The sequence below is a fragment of the Rhinolophus ferrumequinum genome, chromosome 18 (assembly GCF_004115265.2).
Source record: "Rhinolophus ferrumequinum isolate MPI-CBG mRhiFer1 chromosome 18, mRhiFer1_v1.p, whole genome shotgun sequence".
In the NCBI taxonomy this organism is placed as follows: Eukaryota; Metazoa; Chordata; class Mammalia; order Chiroptera; family Rhinolophidae; genus Rhinolophus; species Rhinolophus ferrumequinum.
Genome location: NC_046301.1, coordinates 50,477,278 through 50,502,349, shown reverse-complemented (window position 1 = coordinate 50,502,349; position 25,072 = coordinate 50,477,278). Strand labels below are relative to the sequence as shown.

At 54.2% G+C, this 25,072-nt stretch overlaps 3 protein-coding genes across 8 annotated transcripts; 1 reads left to right on the top strand and 2 right to left on the bottom strand.

Moving 5' to 3' along the window:
* Window positions 1–32: 32 nt before the first annotated feature.
* On the bottom strand, window positions 33–5,606 carry ANKLE1 (ankyrin repeat and LEM domain containing 1). Of its 4 annotated transcripts, none has more exons than XM_033135535.1 (10): window positions 5,270–5,606; window positions 5,040–5,192; window positions 4,500–4,605; window positions 4,287–4,419; window positions 3,270–4,043; window positions 2,956–3,133; window positions 2,500–2,659; window positions 2,265–2,394; window positions 1,885–2,013; window positions 33–1,679 (listed from the first exon to the last, which is right to left on the bottom strand). In XM_033135535.1, the coding sequence occupies exons 1-10, from the start codon at window positions 5,329–5,331 to the stop codon at window positions 1,627–1,629; spliced, it is 1,878 nt and encodes a 625-aa protein (XP_032991426.1). In that variant the 5' UTR covers window positions 5,332–5,606; the 3' UTR covers window positions 33–1,626. The 4 variants fall into 4 exon arrangements, with proteins under 4 accessions (XP_032991426.1, XP_032991428.1, XP_032991429.1 ...); XM_033135537.1 differs by having other exon boundaries at window positions 3,348–4,043; XM_033135538.1 differs by having other exon boundaries at window positions 33–2,013; window positions 3,348–4,043.
* A 1,506-nt stretch (window positions 5,607–7,112) lies between these two features.
* On the bottom strand, window positions 7,113–14,109 carry BABAM1 (BRISC and BRCA1 A complex member 1). 2 transcript variants are annotated; one of them, XM_033134933.1, is made up of 10 exons: window positions 13,979–14,109; window positions 13,465–13,587; window positions 12,687–13,008; window positions 11,863–11,921; window positions 11,059–11,179; window positions 10,898–10,976; window positions 10,089–10,113; window positions 8,550–8,679; window positions 8,295–8,381; window positions 7,113–7,607 (listed from the first exon to the last, which is right to left on the bottom strand). In XM_033134933.1, the coding sequence occupies exons 3-10, from the start codon at window positions 12,993–12,995 to the stop codon at window positions 7,404–7,406; spliced, it is 1,014 nt and encodes a 337-aa protein (XP_032990824.1). In that variant the 5' UTR covers window positions 12,996–13,008; window positions 13,465–13,587; window positions 13,979–14,109; the 3' UTR covers window positions 7,113–7,403. The 2 variants fall into 2 exon arrangements, with proteins under 2 accessions (XP_032990824.1, XP_032990825.1); XM_033134934.1 differs by having other exon boundaries at window positions 13,465–13,581; window positions 13,979–14,080.
* Window positions 14,110–15,904: 1,795 nt separating this feature from the next.
* On the top strand, window positions 15,905–23,430 carry USHBP1 (USH1 protein network component harmonin binding protein 1). 2 transcript variants are annotated; one of them, XM_033134931.1, is made up of 12 exons: window positions 15,905–16,429; window positions 16,524–16,672; window positions 16,899–17,340; window positions 19,020–19,145; window positions 19,316–19,452; window positions 19,630–19,770; window positions 20,037–20,207; window positions 20,762–21,011; window positions 21,569–21,790; window positions 22,539–22,642; window positions 22,863–22,985; window positions 23,213–23,430. In XM_033134931.1, exons 1-12 carry the CDS (start codon window positions 16,376–16,378, stop codon window positions 23,400–23,402), a joined length of 2,109 nt encoding a protein of 702 aa, XP_032990822.1. In that variant the 5' UTR covers window positions 15,905–16,375; the 3' UTR covers window positions 23,403–23,430. The 2 variants fall into 2 exon arrangements, with proteins under 2 accessions (XP_032990822.1, XP_032990823.1); XM_033134932.1 differs by having other exon boundaries at window positions 22,863–22,972; window positions 23,213–23,376.
* The last annotated feature ends 1,642 nt before the right edge of the window (window positions 23,431–25,072 follow it).

Sequence of the window (25,072 nt, the reverse complement as noted above, 5' to 3'; positions counted from 1 at the left end):
GTATGAAAGGCCTGCACCCATGAGTCACTGAATCCTGTTCACCCCAAGGCACACAGCAAGTCAGGGCTTCTTACCATACCATTTTATCTTTCAACTCGATTTAGGGTGGCTTTTGTCACAAAGATGATTTTCATTTTGAAGGCACCAAATCTTTTTCTGTCTGGTGGATTTCCCTTCCCCGCGGCCATGCTCCTAGTCCTCTATATTTTATCCTGATGTATGTATATATCTAGGTATACCTGTGGTTTGTGTGGACGGTGGGAGGAGACCATTGTCCCCTGGTTGCTGCCTCTTGGGTTCTTTCCCCACTGGTGTGTGGACCCACTTTTCGTTTAGTCCAGGGGTTCTCACCAGAGACACAGCTGTCCCTTGGGAAATTCTGGAGACAGTTTTGTCACACCCGGGAGGGGGAGGGCGACACCAGCATCTAGTGGGTGGAGCCCAGGGGTGCAGCCGAACACCCTACAATGAATGCAAAGGACAGTCCCCACCCGAAAAATAATTTGGCCTCAAGTATCAGTAGAGCTAAGGTTGGGAAACTGTTAGACAAATCCCATCTCTTTTGGGACTTTTGGGGGGTCTGTGGGTTCCTTCCCAGCAACCTGTTTGTGAGTTCCTGGGCAGGTGGCACACTGTGTTAATTGCTGTCCCTTTGTCAGGAGACTTGGTGTCTGTAAAGCTGCCCAGCTCAGAGAGAGGTTTCTTCAGTTCAATTAAGGTGGGAGAGACCAGGCCCCCTCCAGAGGCCGGGTACTAATTACAAAACAAGCCATTTCTCCCCAGGGAGAGCCAAGGGTACCGCAGTAGAGGTCCGAGGCAGGGGTACCTCCGCCTATGTTACAGCTCGCCCCCTGCAGGATCTGGTTGGCTGAGTCGCAAAGACTGGCAAGTGGTGAACCCAATGAGTCAGCGGAACTCCCGCAGTGCCTCAACCCACTGATAGCTTTGAAGAAGCAGCATCTGGAAAATTTAAATGATCCCGCCAACACCTCACCAACACCGCAGCCTGGCATTTTACTCAAGCTCTCTGCATATGTGAATAGTCTGAAATCACAGGTCATCATCAGAAATTGGGGTTATGGAACTCATTTTATGGCAGAAGAAACAGGTTCAACCCCAGAAAGCTTGCGTTGCACAGTAATCCGGTGGCTGGCGTCTCACACCCAACTCCACCCCCACTCTCCCTGCACACCCTCCTTCCCCTGGCCTCCTGTTACCACACACAGCCCTTAGAGAACATCAGGGCACCTCCCTCCCCAGGGAAACTTCCCACCTGGACCACCTCTGGCTCAGTGCACAGCTCTGAGCCACACCCTAATGACTTCATTTAATCAGATCCCCACAATGACACCTGAAGTAGGACCTCTCAATGTCCCCATGGTACAACTGAGGAAGCTGAGGCTCTGACAGAGAGATTACTGGTTTGAGGTACCACAGCTAGCCAGCAGTAGAACCTGGCTCTTGAGCTGGGCAGATTCCCTTCATGTGGCTAAGAAAGCCCCCAGTCCACAATGTAGGTCCCCTTTGTCTGGGAGATAAAAGTGGACTCTGTCCACACAGACAGGACCAAACTGTGAAAGCACTGGTATGTTCCAAAGCACCAAATGTTCCAAAGAATCTTCTGGTCTACTTGTTCTCCTCCCGTGACGGGGAGCTCACTACCTCTCCAGCAGTTCCATCTGTAACAAAGTCCTCCCTTAGTCTGAGGGGGAGATCTGTCCTGCTGCCCCCTCCACCAGCCTTTTAGAGCTAGAGATGGAGGGCTGCTCTCAGCATGGGGCAGGTGGAACATTCAAACACCCTGATCTCTACCCAGGCTGGATGGGCAATTCCCAAGGGCTCAGCCGTGGGCCTGGATGTCCTGGGGTCGCAACTGTCGCTCACCCTCAGCCAGAAAGACAAGGAGGGCGCGGTGCAGCAAATGCACCCCCAAGCGGCGGCGCCGGGCAGGTGGCCAGCTTGCTACCACTCCATAGTAGTGTCCTTGTTTCTGGTTGGTCAGCGTCCGGATCCCTGGAGAGATTGGGGATGAGGTCACAGGGGCAGCCTCAGCGAACTCCGGTAGAAGTATGTGACAGTGAACTCACTGTATTGCCCTCAAGCAGGGATAAACCAAAGAACAAAACATGTGCATGTGCAGGCACATAGTCAGTGTTCAATAATTGCTCAATGAATAAACGAACAGCCCTAAGAGGGAAGGGGTGAGGGAACTGGTCGATCAAGTGCCCTTCCTGTGACCCCCACCACACAAGTTAGGCACCCACCTAGAGCATCCACAAGACACGCCTCTCGAGTGTAAGCCTCCACAGCGACAACATGCTGGAAGCAATGCAGGGAAACAACGCCGTGACCGCTGGCCCAAATGTCCAAGATCTGGCGCACCTTGGGGCAGGCCTGAGGGGCCAGGATGGGGTCAAGAGTCTGTCTCCTAATCCCCTCCTTCCTCTACCTTCCCGCAGCCTGGCTGCCCCTGCTCTGACCCAGGCCTTATCCTCACACCTGTTTTCCTGGCCGCCCACAGTAGCCAAGGGCCTCCCAGAGATGGACATTTGGCCGGGCCCGCGTCCCCTTGCCTACATAGAAGATGGCATGAACAAAAGTCCGAAGGCATTCAGTTAGGGTCAGTGAGAAGGCTCGGGCTGGCAGGTCCTGAGTCTCCCTGGATGAAAGGGGGTGGATCAAAGAGGAAAAAGTGACAAGAGTTGTCCTAGAGAAAGTCTCTAATGTCTCAGAGCAAACTTAACGTACATCCAGTGACCCCCATTTTATAGGGCAGAGGGGGTGGCTGCTTCCCAAAGACTTTCAGCAGCCTGAATTAGATCCAGCTGTCTTTTGTAGATAAAGAAGCTAATGACCAGAGAGGGCCAGTTCCCTTCTTGAGGACACAGAGCATATAAGAACCAATCCCAGAATTTTCCAGCTCTCACCACTGAGTCCCACTACTGCCCAGAGTACCTGGGGTCCAGCAGCAGATATGTGAAGCTGGACTTCACGACCCCCTCCCGCCACCTTCTGTTGGGATCCGGCCGCTCAAACTGCTGAGCAAGTGCATCCTCATCTGCCTGGGCATCTGGGATTCGGCCTGTCTTCAGGGCTTCAACCAGCTCTGGGCTGTGCCCTGAAAAGCCTGGGCCTAGGAGGGGAAACTGAGTCAAGGAAGAGAGGAAGGGGTGGTTCCCACAGATGAAGGGATAAGTGGGACTGAGAGCCAGGGGTCTCCAGGGACTCCTGGAACTTCCTTGAACTCTGGATGCTCAGAAGGAACTAACCGGAAGCAATGTGGGCTTCTTCTAGCCGGCGGAGGTAGTGTGGCCGGGTGAAGGGTGTGATGGGGCCTGGGCTCTCACCAAGTGCCCGAAGCCCTTGCAGCAGCTCCAGATCAGACATGGCAGGGACCGGCAGGCACCAGCAAGAGGGAACAGGTTTCCTGACACCTGTGGAGCTCTCCTCATCCTCTGTTAGCCAGAGGGCGGCCACATCACTGTCGAGGGACCACTGGTCATCAGTTAGGAAGTGGAAGTCAGAGGGTCCAGGCGGTGGTTCCCGAGGGGGGCTGTGGGCTGGGCTTGCATCTGGTTGGTATGTGAGAGAGGTGGAGGCATGTGGCAAGGACAGAGTCAGGGACTGTAGATGGGCATTTAGTTCAGCCACCTTGCCTGCCATGACGTCTCCATGCACCAGGTGTGAGGTGCCAGGAGACTTTGGCACCCTCTGGGATGGTCGGACCCTAGGCAGGAGTCGCTGCCTGGTCTGGGACAATGACCCAGCCCAGGGGGAAGTATGGGGGACTGGGTCCTCGGCTCCAGAGGCCTCAACTGTCGTGACAAAGGAGGCATCTGAGCTATAGTTACAATGCCCTGGAGGAGGACTCAAGCTGCCACCCTTGTCAGCAACCTCAGGGTGGGCAAAAAGGCTGGGGGATCCCGGGCCAGCCACCAGGTCCATGTCCCTGCCATCACGTCTGCCCAGTGCTGTGGAGTCCAGCGTCACATCAAGAGGTCCAGAGGGGCTGGCATCCAGCCCCCTTCCCCTGGGGCTTGGGCCTGGAGCAGATGATAAGTGGGAGTCAGAGAAACGGAGCAGGGAGCCAGAGACAGAGATGGGACTCAGATCAGACAAAAAGAGGGGGCTGGAATCAAAGGGAGAAGAGAGAGTGAAGGCAGAGAGAGCTGACCAAAGACACTGGACGTGAGACAGAACAAGCTGGAGACAGTGGACATCAGTGACAGAGACACACTAAGCTAGTCTAAAGGCCAAACCACTGTGGCTGCGCAGGCCCCACTCACCGCCGGGCTCCGGCTCCTGGGTTTCTGCCCGGGTTCGGGTAGGGGTCCTGGTCAGCGTCTGGTGCTCCCTCAGGACGCGTGCACAGTCCTGGTGTCCCTCCAGATCCGCCAGGTCCAGCGGCAGGAGTCCGTCCTGCGGCGGTGTGGTCAGCAGGGGGCGCCCGAGGCCCTCTTCCCTCCCTCCTTGGCGGTCCCGGCGCAAGGGCCCCTCACCTGATCGCGCAATGCCGGGTCGGCTCCCTGCCTCAGCAGTAGCTCCAAGCCGCGGAGACAGCCCCAGGCGGCGGCCACGTGCAGCGGTGTCAGCGCTTCCACCGATCTGGGACAGAAGCCGAGGATCGGTCAGCGGAGGAGGGAATTCGATCTTCTCCCCCGAGCTCCGGAATCTTGGCCCTCAGCCACCCATCTCCAACCTCCAGCCTGAGGCACCACCCTAGGAACTCAGATCCTGCCCCTCAGGCTGGGACCCAAAACTCTGCTCTCTGACCCTGGAGAGTCTACCCCGAGATCCGAACCTTTGATCCCCACTTTGGCCCCAGCGCAATCCCATATTTCACCCAATGTCAGGGACCCTAGGCCCCGCCCTTTGATTCTCAGGTTCCTTCCCTAAGTTCCTCAAGCTCCGCCCTCGGGCATCGAGTACCCACCCTTGGACCTTGGGACACCCTCTCCCTGACTCCCGGCTTCGCCTTCGGACTCGCGAGACCCCTCCCCTGCTCGGGAGACTCCACCTCTGGCCCAGTCCCTCCTCACCGAGCGTTTGGGTCCCCGCCTCCTCGTAGCAGGGCCTCGAGACATCGCAGAGCGTGTGGGTGCCGGGCTCCGGCCGCTAGGTGCACAGCAGCCACGCCATCCGCGAGCACCAGGTTGGGGTCGGCGCCGCGGCGCAACAGATCCTCCACGGCCCTGCGATCAGGGTGTCAGAGTGGACCGCAACCCTCTCCCCGCGCCCCGGGCCCTTCCGCTCCGGGCCCCGCCCTCACCGCGGTTCTTCCTTCCGCAGCGCCGTCCGCAGCTGTCGTGCCAGGCCCGCAGCCTCACCCATGCCCGCGCGGTCCTTTAGCCCCGCGGCTCAGTCTGCCAGTTTCAAACTTCCCGCTTCGCCCTTGTACGCACGCGCTACGCAGCCCTTCGGCTCCAGTCACTGCATCCGTTTGCCGCACGGGGGCCCCAGCCAGGCTGATCCGCGACGCACCCGCGACTACGTCAGGGTTGGAGAGCTTCAGTGCTCGCTCCTCCGGCTCGCGATCCGCAGGGCCTGGGGCCGCGGATAAGGGCTGGGGCGGGTGGAGGCCATTATCGCTCCTCAAAACAGGGAAACGACACACCCTGCTGGAGAGAGTGGAGCTAAGACTCAGGGAAACCCGGGGAGCCCGCAGGGGAACCCTCTACGGATGTGGCCTCCATTAGCGCGCACATTCAATTAAACAGTTCCAGGCTCCAGAAGCTCTGTTTCGCCCGTTTTCAGTCTCGGAGAGCTGGGAGTCCGTGACTTTGGGGGGCTGGGCCACGGAGGGTCTTAGTTTTCCCATCTACAAAATGGGAGAATAATCCTTTCCAGGCTGGTGATATTGAACGAGCATTTCATCACAGGGGCCTGGCACACAGGTGCCCAATAAATGCTTGTGGGAAAGAAAAGCTGTTGCTCAGTAAAGCTAATTTCATTTTGTATGAAACTGAAAATGTAGCTGAACTTTTTTCACAGTTGCTCATTTCCCAGGAAGATTGTTGAATGATGAATCTGTTGTGTCTCTGTCTTGTCTCCCTTCTTCTGAGGAGCATTCACACACTTCCCTGGTGGAGCTGTAACGCCCCCTTCCTCACAAGAGGCTTGATCCAGGCCTGGACAAGCAAAGCACGCCAGGGCTCTGGCCATGACCCATATGGGGGTGCTGGGAGCCCTCACTTCACCAGGGCTGGGGTTTGAGGAGTTGTTACAGCCGTACAACCAATGGTCATTGGGTGACACTGCAGGGACAATAAGAATCCCCAACTTGGGGGGCAGTGGGGGAGGAAACAACTCAGCAAACACGTTAATATGGAACAACACGGCCCCCTCCAGCACACTGCTTTCAGTATTTCAGCTCCAGCCAGGAACCCACACTCTCTGGTACTAAAGGAATAAGCACTTCCCAGCCAGAGGGTAACTGACAGAGATGGTTCTCCCTGCCCTTGGTCGATTGGCCGGTTCTCATGCAAATGAAGACAACAAATCCTTAATTTGATTGGTACAAAGAGCACTATCCTGATTGGCCAGAACGGAGTTATTCTAATTGGTCAAAGCTATTGAAGATATAACTACACAATTCCGATTGGATGGTGTGGGGGGGTACGTCTCCGTCCTATTAGTTGAAATATGATCCCGGGAACTCCTTCATAAGGGTTGGTTCAAGCAGGAGGAACAGGATGCAGGAAGGTAGTTCAGTGCAAACTGCAGTTTAGTGCAGGCTTCTCCCAAAAGCCCCGCTTCTGTGAGAGGCCCCTAATCAGCAATGGCTGCGAGGCCATTTGCTCTGTTTTTCAATTTGAGTCCCTTCAGCCACCACGAGCCCTTCTTGGTATTTTCTTTCCTGAAATCGACACAGCCATTTCACCCCTTTCCACAGATTGGGAGGAAAGCAGGGCACCCTGAACACCAACCATGCAGGGTATTTCACTCCACCCCAAGGGCAATGTTGTCTGAACAGCTGAATAGAGCCATTCCTGAAGCTACACCTTGGCTTTTCATCCACAAGAACCAAGCCATTTCCCTTTCTGCTCAGTGGGTGGGTTTTCTGTCACTTGCAACCAAGATCCCAATTAACACAAGGTGATTGGTGTAGACCTGGCTTAGGGATTTCTCAGATTTTTATTCTGATGACAAAAATCACACAGAGAAGAACAAAAATTACAACTGATAAACTGGGGAGCACAATGTGGCCTGGGAAACATGGAGAATGGGTGCCCACAGTCCCTGGGATGCTTGCTGGAATCTTGGGTTTCCTTCAAGGGCTCCCAAGTACCCTGGGTACCTCCTTGAAGCTCCCCGCCCCAGGGGTTCCATGGGGCCCAGTTTGAGAACCAGCACTCTAGGCCAATGGTTTAATTGTACGAGAAGGTTGGATGCACAGGGATGGTTCAGACAGTGGCCTCAACCTCAGTGGCTTCATCGTCCTCCTCCAGCAGGCTGTAGGAGGCATGGCTCTGACAGGGCCGCTGCAGTGGATGAGCCAGCAGCTTGGCCATACAGTTGTGCAACTCGAGGGCTGGCCCAGCCAGCGCCACTTCATACTTGTAGCTGGTGCCCTTGGTATCCAGGCTGCCCATGAAGGCAAACATGTCCTGTGGGGCCAGGAAGGGGCTCTTCAGGCAGGGGCTCCCTTAATAGAGCCTCCTTGCCCTGGAGGGTTTCCCAGAGGAAGGAACATCAGGGGTGGGTTCTGAAGGGTGAAGAGGAGTTTGCCAGGCAGAAATCATTCCCTACCACCCACCCAGTGTTAGGGACACTGAGAGATCTCAGTCCTGGAGCCCCCAGTCTGGAGACAGTTGGATGCAGACTGCCCCCCAACCCCCATGATCTTCCTTGAAGAGGAGGGAAGGCTTTCCAGGGTAGAGACTTTTGGCTTAGATACTGAGGTATGAATAGAAGCTGGTCTCAACTCCCTCTATTCACAGTTGGGTAAACAGGCTCAGAGACATAAATGGTTCACTCTTGAGGTCCCATAGCTAGCTCAGGGCTAGGACGTGAATACCCAGCAGGACCTGGAGAGGTAGGGATGAAAGGGTGCTCCAAGCAGAAGGTACAGAAAGAGAGAGAAGCAGATGTTGGGGATGAGGTGGGCAGGATCCTATGTGCTCTCAGGGCCAATGTTCAAACAGCTCCCAAAGCTCCCAGCAGACATGTGGAAATGATTGTTGAATGACTGAGTGACCAGGTTATAGGAGGTAGGGTCCCCCAGGCCCAGGATAGGTGCGTTAGGAGACATCCCATCTATACCCACCTACCACCCACACCTGCCACAGCCTCACCTTCCAGCTCATCTCCTCCTCCTTCTCTTCAGCGCCATTGTGGATGTAAACGACATCGAAGAAGAAATACGGGCACTGGAACATTTTCTGTAGGGAAGAACACTAGCCTTTGGGACTCAGATCTCCCCGTGCCCCCATGGCCACAATTCCCCAACTTTTGCCTTGGACTCTGGGAACCTGCCTGTAGGTGCCCCAGATCTTATGCTCAGGAAGTCCCTCCTGGTGTCTCACCACCCTCTCCCAGGCCTCATTCACCTTCATGGGCTCAGTCAGGGAGAACTGGGGCTGGCAGGGCGGGCGGCTGTAGACGAGGATGGTGCGGACCACGTATGGGGGTGGGATCGTCTGTACATTCTCCGTGACTGGCAGCTCGGTCTTCTGTTGGCTGCACAGTGGAGAGGGAGGGAACAAGTCAGAGCACACTCTGGGGGTTCTCCCCCACCCCATCATCACTCTTGAGGGGCACACAAGGCCCCACTCGAGCCCTCCCAAGTTCAATGCTACCTCTGAGCTTTCCCACATGCTGTTCCCTCTGCCCAGAGCACCTCCCCAGCCTCACCCTTCTGCCTGACCTCTCCTGTTCCATCAGGGAGGCTTTGCTAACCCCAAAGCTGGGGCCTGCTCCTGCTCTGGCCACCCTGAGCCTCCCCTCCTTCATTACTATGTGGAGTTGGCCCTGCCCCACCAAGCCAGAAGACACTTAGGCAGGGACCTGATATTGTATGCTAAGTCAGCACACACTTCCCTACTTGGCCACAGATGGATCTCATGTCAGGCAGACTACACTAGGCCGAGGGCTGAGGTCCTTTCTATGTAAAAAGCAAGCTTGATCATCAACAAGACATCCTCGCAGAAAAACAGGTAAAGGGGACAGACAAATCACTGAGGGAATATCAAATGCCTTAAAGATGAATTAAAAATGTGAGAGATATAAATGATAAACGTCTAACTACTACATTGTTTTATGCACCTGAAACTAATAAAAAAAATAAATTTAAACAACAAAGAAAAGAATATTAAGCCCCATTCAAAATTAGCTTAATTTTTTATGTATTTATGCAATAAAATTTTATGGAAATAAAATGAATTTTAAAATTAAAAAAATGAATTAAAAAAAGACTCAAAGAAAAACACAGCAACATGTGACCTCTTCCATTATCACACAGATAGAGCTTTTCAGCAGCATGATCAATCCTGGTGCCAGGAAAGGTAAACAGAGTTAATTTCTGGCAAAGTGCTTTGGCAATGTCTAGCAAAATTAAAAACACCACCTCCCCACCTTGATTGAGCATATCCTCCATTGCAAATTTACCTAATAGGTTCACTTGCAAAATTTGCTGAGATGTTTGTACCAAGTTAATCATGATGGTAAAGGCAACACAAGCTATGTGCCCACAATCAGGGGCTGGTAATAATGGGGCTTGGAACAGGGGGGCCCACAAGCTAAGAATGGATTTTATATTTTTAAATGATCAGAGAGAAACAAAAAAGCAAAAGACTATCTCATGACATGTGGAAACGATATAAAATTCAAATTTCAGTTCCATCAGTAAGGTTTTACTGGCACTCGGCCATGCCCACTCTTGTCCCTATGATCTGTGGCTGCTTTCCGATTATGACAGCAGAGTCATCACGACACAGACTATATGGTCTTCAAAGGTGGGACTATTTACTGTCTGGCCTTTTATAGAAAAAGTCTGCTGCCCGCCCCCCAGGTTAAAACAATGGACTGGAGCGCCATGGGATCATCAAAGGCCTAACAAGGAAGGTGAGATGCAGGAAGGGAGAACTTACATGAGGCTGAAGAGACCTTCCAAATCTGGTGGGGGTGCTAAGGAGAAGGCTGGTGACAGAGCAGGGGTGGGAGGGGTGGGTGGCTTGCCTCATCCTGATGCCAAGAGAGCCCTGGCACCTCTGAGCCTGGTGCTAGGTACCAATGTGTGGGCAATGTGCTGTGTGACCCTGGCCTTGTCTCCTGCCCTCTTTGACCCTGTTTTCCCTCAGCACAGATCACAAACTAGGGGGCCGGCACTGGAGGCCCTGAAGACCCTTGGTGATTCAAAGCCCCCCTTTCCCTCAGGGCTGGCTGGGGCTGCTCGCCTCCCAAGCAAAGAACGAGGGGTCCCTTTCCCCTCCTCCCAACACTCACCAGTTTTCTAAGTCACAAGGATCATATTCTATTTAAGTTCTGCATGTGAGCATTTCATATTCAAATTAGCATAAAATGTGCTGCAGTTGTGACTTTGATGTTTCAGTCACATACTGTCATTTACTGAACACTGAGTGTATAACTGGCCCTGCATGAAGTGCTCCCCTGTGGGTGCAGCTTTGACATCCAGAGTCCAAATCAGCTGGCTTTGCTTCTGTGTTACGACTTCACTGGGACCTCATGGGGTAGGAGGTTGTCTGCCTCCCATTTTACAGATGAAGAAACTGAGAGGTCAGAGAAGTGACTGGCCCAAGCCTGTTGCAGCAGAGCTGGGATCTGGACCCGGGCCAGCATGAGCTGGCCCCCTTCATGGCTCAGACTTCCCAGGTTCTGGGGATGGCAGGACAGGACAGCCCTCCCCACCCCCACTGGGCGCCCTTGCCTGGAAGGATACTGAAAGTGGAGCAAGAGGCTGTCTCCAGGTCGTAGAGGCAGCTGCAGAGCTCACGGGGGTCTGAGGTCAGGCCAGACAGCTGTGGGGAAGTACAGGCCTCAGCAAGGTGCTCCCCCCACCCCCAGGGGTCCCAGGGCAGCCTGGCCCCACCTCAGCCTCACCCAGGCAGTATCATCGTTCACCACCACCAGCGCAAACTCATGGCTTTTGTCGATCTTGTGTTTTGTCCGCACGAACATCTCAATCATCTTCTGGGAGACGTTGAGGGCATTGGTTTTGGAGCTGGGGAGGGACAGAGTGAAGGGGCTCATTGAGGTTTGCTGACCTGGGGAGGAGGGCTCTCTCACCCGTCTATCATGGGGAACCCCCCCTCCAGGCCCACAACAAAGCCCTGAGATCCAGGTCATGCTGCAGAGGGCAGCATATCTGGCCAAGCTGACCATCTCCAGCTCTTGCCCTCTCCCAATGGGTTCCTCTCTGGCCAGCCTCGGTCTCATATCTGACCCTTGTGAGGTCCCTACATACCTTCACTCAGTCATGGGTGGTCAGGGGTGCCAGCAAGGGGAAGGCAGGCTTGTCTTAAGCATCTCCCAGAGCCCCTTGGGCATTCTCCAGGCCCTGCCACCCCACCCCACAGAGACCTAGTTACTCAGGGCAAGGACTTCCAGGTCAGCCAAGCCTGAGTCTGAATCCTGGCTCTTTTTATTCGCTGTGATGCCTTGGGCAAGTCACTTGCTTCTCTGAGTTTCCAAGTCGTTGTTGTGACATGGGTGGCACATGGAACAGAACCCAATGGGCCACCACTATATCATTACCAGTTGTTGTTGTTCTTACGCTCCCGTATTACCAGGCCCCAGGCCAGACCACTACTATGGTGTGAGTTTCAGAGAGAAGGCCTTGTGTTTTTCAGGCTGGGCCCCTCCCAGCTGTGGTTACACATTCAAGCCCCAAAATGTCCTTCTCACCCGTTGAATGACTCCAACTTTGGCAGTGACATTTCCTCTGACAGGTCCAGGCAGATGATCTGCAATGAAGTTGGAAGGTAGTGAGGGCACTGTGACAGGCAGCGCCTGGTGACTGGATGTTAACACCAGCCCCCACACACTTGGCCCTCTTTAAGCAGCCCTGTCTGAAAAGGAGCTAGGATGGCCCCCAATTCCCAGCCAAGCCATCCACTTGGGAAGGCAGTGGCTAAGGGGAAAGAGCACTGGACTAGGAGTCTAGGTTAATGAGTAACTAAGTCAACCAGAGAACATCTGACACATAAACAACAAAACAAGGGTACAGCAGGTTGAATTGTGGCCCTCAGACGATACTTCCTCTTAGAACCTCAGAATCCTGACTTTGTTTGGAATTACGGTCTTTAATGATGTAATTAAGGTAAAGTTTTTTGAGATAAGATCATCTGATCTAATGATAAGTGTCCTTATGAGAGACAGTAGAAGAGATACAGAGACAGAGGGGAAGGTTGTGTGAAGATGGAGGCAGAGATTGGAATGATACAGCCACAAACCAAGGACGCCTGGAGCCACCCGAAATGGGAAGAGGCAGGAAGGATCCTCCCCTAGAGCCTCCGGAGGGAATGTGACCCATTGTTGTGGCTTCTGGTTTCCAGAAGTGTGGGAGGATAAATTTCTGTTGTTTTAAGCCACCCAGATTGCAGTACTTTGTTGTGGCAACCCCAGAAAACCCGTACAAAAGGACTGTTTGCAGAGCGAATCCCAAAAGACAAGAATGTTAACCCAAGGTTCCCCAAAGCCTCAGAGTTGATGGCTGAATTCCCACTTACCACCTTCTCTGGACAGTTGACCCTTGGTGTCCGCACCTGGACTTCAGGGGCTGGAGGGGGCACCTGCCAGGGCTTGGGGCCAGCTCCCGGAGGGTTAGGGGTCCCATCGTCAGCACTGGCCGCCTCACCCTCACCCTCACTGCGGCTGCCCACACTGGCCTGGGCCCCCAGGGCCCGGTCCTCAGCCCCCTCAGGGTTGGAGCGCGTGCGGGGCCTTGGCTCCACTGACTGCTCCTGCTCCTCCTCCTCCTCATCTTCCTCCTCTTCCTCTTCTTCCTCAGTGGGGCTGCTGGGCTCCACCACCTCCATGGCTCCTGAGTGGCTGAATGAAACAGGGATGGGAGAAACCAGAATCCTTCCCTTAGAGATTTCAGAAACATCTGATTACCAGGCAGGATAGGGCACAAGCTACTTACTGACTGTAAGAGTCACTCCTCTCAGGGCCTCGGTTTCCTCATTGGTAGAATGGGTGCCTTTATACTTATCAGTCTGGCATCCACTGACTTAAGGTAATAGTCTTCCATTTATGTTTTTTCTGTAGGGCCAATCCCATCCCTGCCTCCTTGGTCAATGAGCATAAGTGGCTACTGTGAATGGCTCAGAGAGGGGGACATGATCAAATACAGACCAGTGAGGAGCAACTCTGAGACTTCCAATAGTGCTATTAGGGGAGAGGGGCTCGTTAGAGTTGCAGAGCTGAAAAGATGTAAGTTGAGAGCTTCCAGGAGCCTTTTTAGCCTCCAAGAAGGGAAAGAAAGCCTGCCTGAGTGATACTCACCCAGAAAAGATCAGACAGACTTCTGAGCACTTGAATCCAGCTATGCCTGGGATCAGTCCGATACGCCACTAACTTCCTTTTCTTGCTTAAGCCAGATTGAGTTGTGTTTTCTGTTATCTGAAACTGAAAATGTTTTGGTGAATAAAGGAATAACGTCTGGGATTCTTCCCAGTGGGCGCTGGGCTGCCTAAGGGGTGTCTGTACAAGGGAGGGGCGCAGATCTGGGTGTTACAGGTCTCTTTGAGGAAAGATAGGACGCCAATGGAACGGCTTGCCTAGCTGGGCAAGGGGTGCGGGCTGCCCGGGATGGTGTCTGAGCGCCTTGCAGCTCCCACAGCCTCTAAGGAAAACAAAGCCTTAGTTGCAGCAAGAGAGATGGAGACTAGAATGCAGGAAAAACCATTCTAGAAGGCGGAAGCTTCAAGGGAGGCGAGGGGCTAGATCTCTGGGGTTACAGGACCTGGGCCTCTAGAGACGAGAGCCGCAGGCTTTCACCCCGCAACTCTCTGCTCACCGTAGCCTGAGACTTGCTCCAACTTGGCTGCCGAATCACTAGGAAGCCGCCATCTTCGCAGCCGGACGTGGTGCAGGGCAGCCGCGACGCCTCCTGGGAAATGTAGTTCAGCGGGCTGCAGGGAGAGCCGAGCGATGAACTGGACGAGGCTGGAGAGTCTTGGAAGTTGATAGGCTGGGACTGTGCTAGGAGGTGGGGTTTGGAAGGTGATGGAGGGGAGTGGGGCTGAGTGGGGATGGATCTGGAATATGATTGGCTAAAGCAAGATGAGGCAGAGTTTTTATGTTTCTGATGGAATCATACTACTCTGGTCAGCGCTTCGACCGTGTTAGGCTGAGACTAGGCCGAGTGGACTGGGGTTTTCGATAGACTAGGCTCAGAAGGGTGGAGAAGGCCTCGTCTGTAATATGATAAACTGAGTGGGACAGGATTGGGCGGGATTTAGGAGAAGAAGCGGGTTGATTGGTGATGGGTGGAGCTGACTTGGACCTCAGCGAGGGGTGGGATTTTCGGGACTGAGGTGGGAGTGGCCCAGACCCCAAGGCCCCTCCCAATTACTGAATTCTCCTTATTTGACATATATTTGCAAAAATCAAAAATACTAAGCCGCCCCCAAAAATACTAAGCCCAAACTATTTCAAACCATCTTTCCTTTTTCATGCACTCTTCTCCCCTTAGCCCCATAATTATTTAAAAACCACTCTGAGCCTCAGTTTCTTTATTTGTAAGAGTTAAGCCTGCCCGCATCTGCTAAGCTGATTTAATGACAGCCGGGAGGGGCTGTGTAGGCGAGCCTTGAAGGATGGAGAATTTGCTGGAAAAACAAGAGGGGAAAAAGCATTCCAGGCAGAAGGAACTGGCTGGGCAAAAGTCTGGAGGCTCGGAAGAGCCTTGAAGTGACAGAACTTCTCACAGGTTAATAAGGCTGAAGCAAAGCTAAGAATGAGGATTTCAATGCCCCTTCGAACCCCCAAGTCAGAGAAGTACAATTTCTCTCCCTCCGTAAGCAGGAAAATTCAGCCTCATAGGGTCTGTCAGTGGGACCTGGAAGATTCCGGTTACTCCAGTCTCTGCACAGTTAATCCAAGTGCAGAAGGAAGGACAGGGTGTTTCAGGCAGAGGTTAGAGCATGGCCAAAGGTCTGGGAGCGTGAGAGAATTGAGACCCTTCGGCTGTTCATGGAGGGCGCCTTTATGGCTACAGTGTGACGTATACATGGGTGCAAGAGCAGGCATAATTTTTAAGGGCCTTGAATGTCAGGTTGCAGAGCTTGAAATGTTTCCCGAAGACAATAGGGAATAATGGAGTGTGTGTGAGCAAGGGAGGGAAATAATAAGATCCTTGTCTCTGGGGCCTGGCTGGGGAAGGGAGTGGACGGGAGCCCAGAGAGGGGTCTGGGCTGGCATCTAGGTGGAACAGTACAGGCTTGGGCTGTGACTGTGGATGGAGACAAGAAAGCCCATTAGAGGTGGATGGAGGAAAAATGGGCAGGATGTAAGGACTCTAGGCTCTGAGGAATCCAGCATTTATGTAGGAGAAACAGCAGCTAGCAGAAAAAGCAGAGATGGGACTGCGAGAGAGGTAATAGGGAACAAGGAGTGCATGTTATGATTCAGTTCTCCTATGGTGCCTGGCCATGTGCAAATTGCTTGTTAAAACTCCCATGACACTGTAGAAACATGCTGTCTTTATCCCCTAATTTACAGATAAGGAAATTGAGGCTCAGAGGTGGAAGAGCTAGGGCCTGAGGTGAGGAGGGATGGACATCTTGGGAGCTGGACACGTGTCCCCCCACTGGGACTAGAGGAGGAAGGCGCTGTCCTTGAGGAGGAAACTACACAATAACAAGTCATGTGACCAGGGGAGGGGGCTTCCTGTTTCCCGGTCCCTCCCAGGCCAGCCTTGGCCAGCCCTGGCCTGAGCAGGCAGTGGCCAGAGTGACCTCAAGAGCGTCCACGGACTCAGGCCTCCGACCAAGATGCTACCAGAGGAACAGAGAAATAGAGCCAGCTGAAGAGACCCAACTCCAGGATTGGGACCTCTGGTTCAGGAGCCCTGGGGAGGAGAGGACATTCTTGAAGTCCTTGTCCTAGGCTCAGATAGGGAAGGGAGGGGACACCAAAGCAGTGAAAGATAAAGGAGACAGAGGAGAAAGGAGAGGTCAGGGCAATCTTGAGAGGTAGTGAGCTGTCTGTCAACGGAGGCATTCAAATGTGTTAAATTAACATTGACAACTCAAGATCCCTTCTGAAGGGGGGAAATCAATGTCCATTTCACAGAAGAGGAAATTGAGGCTGTCGTTTGCCCAGGACAACCAAGGCAAGAGCTGAGATCAGGTTGTGCTTTTAGTGGGGAACGAAGGAGGAGGATTCAAAGAACACTGATTTCTGGAGAGCAATGAGTGCCAGAGCCACACGGCCCCGGAGCCGGCGAGGGAGGCATGCGCCACCTGTAAGTGTTCTCCCTCCCTGCCACAGCCAGCTCAGTGGGGCCCCAGGACCCAGCCCTGCCTGGCTCAGAGCTCAGCACAAGTGGTCATTTGCAGGGTGAGCTGGACCCTGTGGCAGAAAGTACAGAGGAGATCGAGGCAGCTAGTGGAAGCTCTGAGCTGGGCCCTGTGCCATCGCAGGAAAGCTGCAATCCGGAGCTGCTGGGCCCTGAGGAGGAAGAGAGTGAGCAGGGCCTGGGGAGCAGGTAAGGCCCTCTCGGTCTGTTGCCTCTACTTGGCTCTTTCCCACCTATAGCTCTATGTGTTTCCCCCATCCCTGCTCACACACACACCAGGGCTCCCCATTGCCCTACTCAGCCTGACTTACAAGACCCTGCCTGATGCAGCCCTGACCGTGATACACAGCTGCCTTGTGCCAGCCACCTCAGATGTCCCCATTTCCAGAACCTTCCATTTCTCACCTCTTCACAGAACCGACAAAGAGTCTGATGGGGACTCTAACAGGGGCCTGGCCCCAGCCCCCGAGGGCCCTCATGAGCCTGCAGAAGAAGCCCACCAAGCCCCAGAGATAGCCCCATGGGATGGGGAGACTGTCTCCTCTGGACCTGGAGCCACTGACGTTTTTCAGACTCTCCAGCATGCTCTGAGCTCGCTGGAGGCGGCAGCTGCTGCCTGGCGCTGCCAGACCCTGAGCTGTCCTAGGCCAATAGAGGCAGAGGGCAGAACTGAGGGCGGACCAAGGCCTTCATCTCTGGAGCATGATGGGGCAGGAGGCTGTCAGCGGGAGGTGGCCTGTCTGGCTGAGAAGAATGCCTGGCTGCGTTTGGCCCTGGGCAATCGCGAGGACGAGCTAATCAACATGCAGGCTTCCTTGGAGGCCATCCAGACGGAGAAGGAGATGCTGCAAAGAGAGGTGAGTGGGGCAGCCCTGCCTCCCAGGGCTCCCTGTCTGAGCAAGGAGGCAGCTTGGCATAAGTGATGATCAATCACTTGTTCATTTGAAAAACGTTTATGCAGCATTGACGTCTGAGCCCCAACAGACGCAGGTCCCTTGCAATCTTAGTTAAGGTGATCAGGGAGGCCTACAGATGAGGTGACACTTGAATAAGGACCTCAAGGAGGTGATAGAGGAGCCATGCAAAGATCTGGGGGAAGAGCATTCCAGGCAGAGGGAACAGCATATGCAAAGGCCCTGAGGTGGGAGTGTGATTGGTATGTTTGAGAAGCAGTGAGAAAACCATTACGGGGGTGAGTGGGAGGAGATTAGGGCAGGAAGATGAAAGGGCAGTTCCTGCAGAGCCTCGAGGGCTGTAGGGAGGATTTGAGCTTTTGTTGGGAGTGAGGTGGGAGCTTCAGAGTGTTCTGAGCAGGGGAGGGTGGCGACCTGATGCAGGTGTTCACAGCCACCCCCTGGTTACCCTGGGAGGAACAGGGTGTGGGGGTGAGGGTGGAATTATGGAGAATCGGGAGGAGGCACTGGTCCCATTGCCAGATGGTGGAAGTTGTGGAGGTGGTGAGAAGTGAGCAGATTCTGGGTGATGTTGAAGGTGGAGCTGGCAGGTGTGGGCACGAAGTCTAGAGGAGTCCTCAGCATGTGGATGGAACCTAAAGCCATGTGGCTGATGGAGGTCGCAGAGAGCAGGCCTTCATCTCCAGGTGGCAAGACTGGGGCTTTGGGAGCCCAGAGCAAGGGGTGGGGCCCACTCCCCTACAGGGTAGGGCTCATTTCCTGGCTGGAAAGAGAAGTTTGCTTTTTTTTTTTTTTCTTTTAATTTCACCCTCACTCTCCACTTCTGACAACCTCCAGTCTATTCCTATGAGTTCGGTGTTATGTTTTGTGTTTAGATTCCACATAAAGTAAGATCATATAGTAGTTGTCTTTCTGACTTATCTCACTGAGCATAAGGATCTAAACATTCATCCATGTCGTCATAAATGGCAGGATTTCATTCCTTTTTAAGGCTGAGTAATATTCCTTTGTATATCTACATCTTCTTTATCCATTTGTCTATTGACGAACACATGAGTTGGTTCCATGTCTTGGGCTATTGTAAATAATGCTGCAATGAACATAGGGGTGCATACATCTTTTTGAATTAGTGTTTTTTGTTTCTTTTGGATAAATACGCACAAGTGGGATTTCTGGATCCAATGGTAGTTCTATTTTTAGTTTTTGAGGACCCTCCGTACTGTTTTCCACAGTATCTGTACCCATGTACAATCCCAATGGTACACGAGGGTTCCCTTTTCTCCACATCCTCACCAACATTTGTCATTTCTTGTCTTTTTGATAATAGACATCCTAACAGGTGTCGGGTGATATCTCATTGTGGTTTTGATATGCATTTCCCTGATGATTAGTGATGTTGAGCACCTTTTCATGTCCTGTGGGCTATCTGTATGTCTAAAGAAAGAGAAGTCTTAAGTGGCTATGTGATTCGCCCAAGGTCACATAGTGAGGGATTTGGCGCAGTGAGTATCTGGGGCTCCTGCCTTCCAGATGGGGTTCTTGCCACTTCCCCAAGAACAGATCTTAGGGAGGGCTAGTGAGTATTTGGAGACCCCACGCCTGACATCCCCCATGCACCCCAGGTTCAGGAGCTGCAGGATTCCCTGCTGAGGGTGGAGCCCTTCCCACCTCCCTCCTACGGCCAAGCAGGTGGCTCAGGCAGTGGTTCCAGCAGCTCTGGGGCTGACGCAGAGCCCTGGACCACTCAGGTGAGTGTGGGAAACTCAAAACCACCATCTTGAGATCCTTAGGGTTTGGGGCAGTGAGACTCAAATTCTGGTCATGTGATCCATCAGCTTCTGGGGTTGGGAAAGCCTAAACCCATGGTGCTGGGCTCTTGATGACAATCTGGGTGAATCAAAGTCCCCTCTTGCTGCAGGACCCCTTCTCCCTGTCTCACCCCCTGCTCCAGCGCCTCCAGAGTGATTCCAGTGCCCAGATCCATGGGCCTCTTCCCACCCAGCCCCTTGCCCCTGAGACACACATCATGGAAGCACAGATAGAGCAGCTCCAGGGGTAAGAGCCACACATGCGGAGCTCGTTAGGGCACTGGTGCCCTCCTCAGCTGGGATATATACCCAAGAATGTGGAGCTAGAGTGGGGGTTGGGGTGGGGGGAGGAGGTTGGAGATCAGTGGATCCTGACTGCCTCACGAGTTCTCTCCCTTTCCCTCTTCCCTACCTTTGGAGTCAGGAACATCCAGAAGCTCAAATGCTTCAACCGTCTGCTATCAGCTGTCCTCCAGGGATACAAGGGCTGGTGTGAGGGCCTCAGCATGCAGCTGGGCCAGCGGGAGGCTGAGGCCACAGCACTACGTCTGGCCTTGCAGTACAGGTCGGTGCACCCCCTTCCTGATGTCACTGGCTGGGAATGGAATGGGTGTGCTCAGAGAACGCTGCTGATCCACAAAGAGAGGCAGGGCCCCCCCACGTAAGCGCTTTCCCCCACCACAGAAATTAATTGAAGGCAGTTTTAGTCCAAGGGTGCTGAAGGGCTTTGCATGCCCTCCCTGGGGTGGGGCTGGGAAAGCAAGTGGAAATATCACCTACTTAAAAAGATGGGGCTGGGTGTCCTGGAGGCTCAGAATCAGTGTCCCACAGTGAGCACTGTGCGGAGGCGTATGCGGTTCTGCTCACTCTCCGGGAGGTGTACTCGGGAGCAGAAGAAGTCCCCAACAGTGACCTGCAGGCAGCTGAGAAGGAGGCTCAGAGGCTGCTGGCCCAAGAGGAGGCTGCCATGGATGGAGGGACACTGTGGGGTCCCCAGCCAAGGTACCCCTAGGGACCCCAGAAACTGGGTGGGCCAGTGAATGGGGTCTTGATTGGAGAATAGGACTCCCAGAGCTGGCCCTGTGGAAACCTGACTGGAATTGGCCGGTTACTACTCAACAAATTTGTCATCGTCGTTGACAGCCATTGGGGTTGGCATATAGGACCCACCAGGGTTGGTATGAAGGTGGATGATGGTGCTCACGGATTAGCACTGGCATGATGGTGCTTAATGGGGTTGTCATGATGCTGTCAAATAGGGCTGGTAAGCTGAGCGATGATGCCCATTGGGTTGGTGTGATGGGGCATCCACTATGTTGGCATGAGAGACGGTGCCCATCGGTGTGATGGTATTCACTACGTTTTCTTCATAGATGATGGTGCCCATTGGGGTTTACATTATGGTGCCCTCCATGTTAGTGAGACAGCACCCACAACAGGTGGCATAGGACCCATCGTGGTCAGTGAGATGGAAGATGATGGAGCCCACCAGGGTTGGCATGAAGTTAGCACAGCCATGCCTGCTAGTGTTGACAGCCCTCTTCTGTTTTCTGTAGCCCTGAGGGCAGCAGTGTGGATAGGCCCACATCACAGGAGGTAGCCACCCAGCTCCGAGGCTATGTCCAGCGTCTCCAGGAGCGCCGTGCTCTGGTGAAGATTCCCCCAGAGCCTGGCCCGACCTTGGCACCCATGCCCACTGTGCCCTGTACAGAAGCCATGGTGCAGGCCATTCTGGGGACACAGCCTGGCCCAGTCCTACCCAGGTTGGAGAAGATGCAGATCCAGCAGGACCTGGTGGCCACACGGGTACACATGGGGGTGGTGACTGTGACAGTCTTTCCTGGTGGGACGAAACCCTTTGCTGAGGCTGAGAGGGATGTGACTGGGGGACTAAGTACCAAAGGACTAAGTACCTTTGCTGGGCTGGGGTCAGGCTTCCTGAGGGAGGAGAATTGGGGCTGGGGTTTTGAGGGATGAAGAGGAGTTTGTCCTTTGGAATTCAGTTTCTCATAAGACTTTGAATCTGGCTTTCAAAAATACCCTTCCTATGGAAAAGAAATGGGGCAGGGGACACAAAATCTGAGGTTTGCAGCCTGGCATGAAAGACGTAAGGTTCTGGAGTTGGACAAACTCCAGACCCTTCCACTGAGCTGCTATTTAACCTTGTCTAGGATACATGCCCTCTCTGAACTGCCATTTATCTACAGTTGTAGTTTTTAATGGGAGGAGGATATTTTCCACCACACAAGATCATGGTGAGGGTTTCAGTTCTTGCCCACACTCAGTGGCTGCCTCTTGAGGCTGCAGTTTTCCTAGCAGTTGACCCTAAAGGCACAAATTCTCTGCCCGCCTTGGTTTCTTAGGAGACGCTGGAAGACCTGATGCTGAGGCTACAGCTGGTGCGGCGGGAAAAGCGGGGTCTAGAGCTGCGGGAGGCCGCCCTCCGAGCCCAGGGCCCAGCCCATGTGCTCCTGCTGGAGCAGCTGCGGTGGGAGCGGGCACAGCTCCGGACTGGTGGGGCCAACAGCAGTGGTGGTGACAGCAGTGGCGGCGGAAGCAGTGGAGATGAGGAGGCATGGTCCCAGGTGAGCGACTCTGCTTGGACCTGGTAGGGAAGCAATATACTACTGGCTAGGTGGCTCTGGCTAAGCACAGCCCCCTCGGAGCCTCAGTTTCCATTTCTGTACAAATAAATGAGTTGAATGGTAAGCTGCAGGTCAAAGTTCACACTCTGTGCTTTGGGGTTTCTTTCTTTGAGGGTATTGAGCTCGTTAAGCTCCAAAGGATTTAGTGTCTTCCACTTAAGCCTGTAACTTCTTCCTAGCCCCCAGGCCTGTTCATACTACCCCCTCTCTACTCCAATAGCCCCAGCCCATGCTTCCTCTTTTCCTAAAGTTTGGTTCTAGCTGCCTCCCTGAGTCCTTCCCTTTTGCCCCTTGCTGTATTATCATGCCTGCCTTCTGCTTAAAGCCTTCAGCGGCTTTTGGAGCCCCCTTTTGAATCATCTCTCCCACCTTCACGTTTTTGTACCTGCTGTGCCCCTGCCAGGATCTTGGGCACTTCCCTTTTTGTCTAGTTAAGTCTTTGACTTACTGCAGCTCTGAGCTCAGACATCACCTCCTTCAGGAAGCCCTCATGAATTGCCTTCAGATGAGATCCCGTTATTTATTTCCCTTGTTAGGGGGTAATTTTGTCTTCATTGGGATATCTCATTAGACTGGGGTCTCTGTGAGGGCAAGGCTGCCACTGTCTAGGCATCTTCAACATTCAGCTTGACCTGAGCACACACTTGGCCTTGGCCAATGCCACTTCTCTTTCTTCTGCTTCCCTCAGGGCCCTGCTGTCCCTAGTGGCAGCGGGGGCACTGGTGGAGGTCAGATGGGCAAAGTTCAAGATCCAGAGGAGCTAGCTCAGCAATTGTCGGCATCACTCACCCGGTATGTTCCTGGATCCTGGGTTGGGGGATATTTGGTCTGGGGGTGGTGATGGTGGTGCATATGTGAGAGTCCTTGGGGGTGTTGTATGCAGCAGCACTAGGCTGGGTGTGCATCCATGTACAGGTGTGTACCCATGGAAACACTGTGGGCAGGTGGATGGATGGAGGGAAGATAGGACTGGCTGTGGCTATGAGTCCTTCTCTCCCCACACCTGCCCCAGGGCCCTGGGCCTGCGGGAGCAGCTGCAGTCTCTGCGGGAGGAGCTGGAACAGGTGGCTCAGAAGGGGCGAGCCAGACGTGTTCAGAGTGCTGAGCTGAACAGTGATTTATGTAAGGCTCACAGGTGGGTTCCCCTGCCCTGTACCTCCCCTGGTGACCGCAGGAGCATCCCTGGCTCCCAGCTTCCCTCCTGTAAGGTGTTTCATCCCATACCTTCTTTGGTGCCTGATGAGTGTCAGCCCCTGCTGAGTGATGCTGGGACCCCAGGAAGACCAAATCTGGGAGTACATAGGCCCTGTCTTGGGTGGGGTGGGGGGCTGTTTCCTGGCTCAGTACCCTTACCCCCTCTAGCACCCTGGTTCTGGCCTTCCGGGGAGCCCACCAGAAGCAGGAAGAGCAACGGCGGAAGCTGGAACAGCAGGTGACACTAATGGAGGCCAGACAGGCAGAGGAGCTGGCTGTGTTAGAAGCCACCGCAAGAACCCTGGGGAGGCCCAGGCCACCCGATCCACCTTCCCGGCCAGGGGAGACCTTACTGTAGGCTCTGTACCTGGCTGTCATAAACTGTCCTGGAGTGATGTCATGTTGTGTGACTTTGCATATCGAGGCATGTTCGACGTGATGGGGACTGATAATGCCTGGGTTTCTTGGGCCTAATGGGCAGTTGGCAGGGCATTTGAGAACGATTTGGTGTCTTTGGTCCAGCACCATGTGGCATGTGAACGGGATCAGCAGGGTCATGTCAGAGGCGGACTGGGCTGTGGGGATAGGGTCTCCAGGGCTGGGTCAGTGAGGTCATATATAACCAGAACTGAAATTCCAACTCTCACCTGTTTCCAGAAGCCCAGGGAGGGGCACACCTTCTCCTGCTTCCTGAACCCTGCCCCACTTCCCAGGGAGATGCTGGTTTTGGCCTGGCAGATGCTCCCAAGAGGAAGATGCCTATATCCCAGAAGGAAGACTGAGGCCCCCACAGTTTCGGGTGTGGACGATAATTGGAAGGGCAAGTGCTCTGGTTGCAGGTAGGGGAGGAGGAACTTGCAAGCAGAGAATGTGGAGCTAAGGAAAAGGGCTTAAAAACCTGCAAGCAGGAACTCAGGGGTCTATGCTACAGATGCTGAGTCACTCAGAGTGGGTGCTAATGGTGTGCATGAGGCACATTCCGGCAGCAAGGGCTAAATTTTGGCTTTCACCATCAGGCGATGGAAACTGGGAGGTGTGTCAGGTTAATAACAGGCATCGGATTAGCATGTCATTTGCATAGGCCATACCCCCGTCCTTCTAACCCAGTCAGGCTGGGTCTTGAAAGGGAGGCTGGGCGGGACCCAGCGGCCCGGCTTAGTGGCCAATTGTCCCCTCCTGGACGGTAGCTGAAACTTAAGCTGGGGTTTAGCAATATTTTCGTTCCCACACTGGTGGTGGGGCCGTTTACCAGGCCTCACCTGTACAGGTGTATGTTGGGCGGCTGCCTCTAGCGGGGTAGGGCAAGACGGGCCTGAGTTCAGTGTCGGTCAGCGGCCTGGCCTCAACCCAGTACTCCTGACCCACAGACGCTTGGGGAGAGTGCTGGCGCTGGTGACGTTCGCACCCCGTGCACTCTGTGGACCGAGGCCGGCTTGGAAGAAAACAGGGAAACTGAGGCGGGCAAGGTTGCCCATGAAGGGGACAGAGGAGCCGACCTTATCCCCTCTTGTCCCTCTACCCTCCTCCTGAGTCTAAGAGTGACCTTAGTCGCCAGTGCCACCAGGTTGCCAGTGGGGGGAGGGGTGCAAAAGGGGACAAGGTCACCTGTTGGAGGGTGGGGAAGGAGTTCGTGCTGGTGGAGCAGTCAGAGGTCGGTTCTCAGGCCGACTCGAGCAGGGCCTGACCGTTCCCACGGGGTGCCCCCGCGGCAGATGGGCCCAGGCCTCTTTGTCCCCAGTCCGCGGCCGCCGCAAGGTCAAATGTCACCGCGGGGCCGCGGGCAGGGGTCATGGGGGCGGAGCCGGACCTCGACTCCCCTCACCGCAGGGGGCCCAAAGGAGTGCAGGAGCGGTGGAGCTCCTGGGAAGGGGCGGGGCAGCCGCCCGGGATCTGGATCGACTCCGGGGTGTGAGATCTGAGGCGGACCTTCTTCCCCTAGTCTCCAACCCAGCCCAGCCCATCACTTTTGAGCCCCCAACCCCAGGCTTGTGTACTTCAAACCCCAGTTCCCTGCTTCTTACCCCCGCC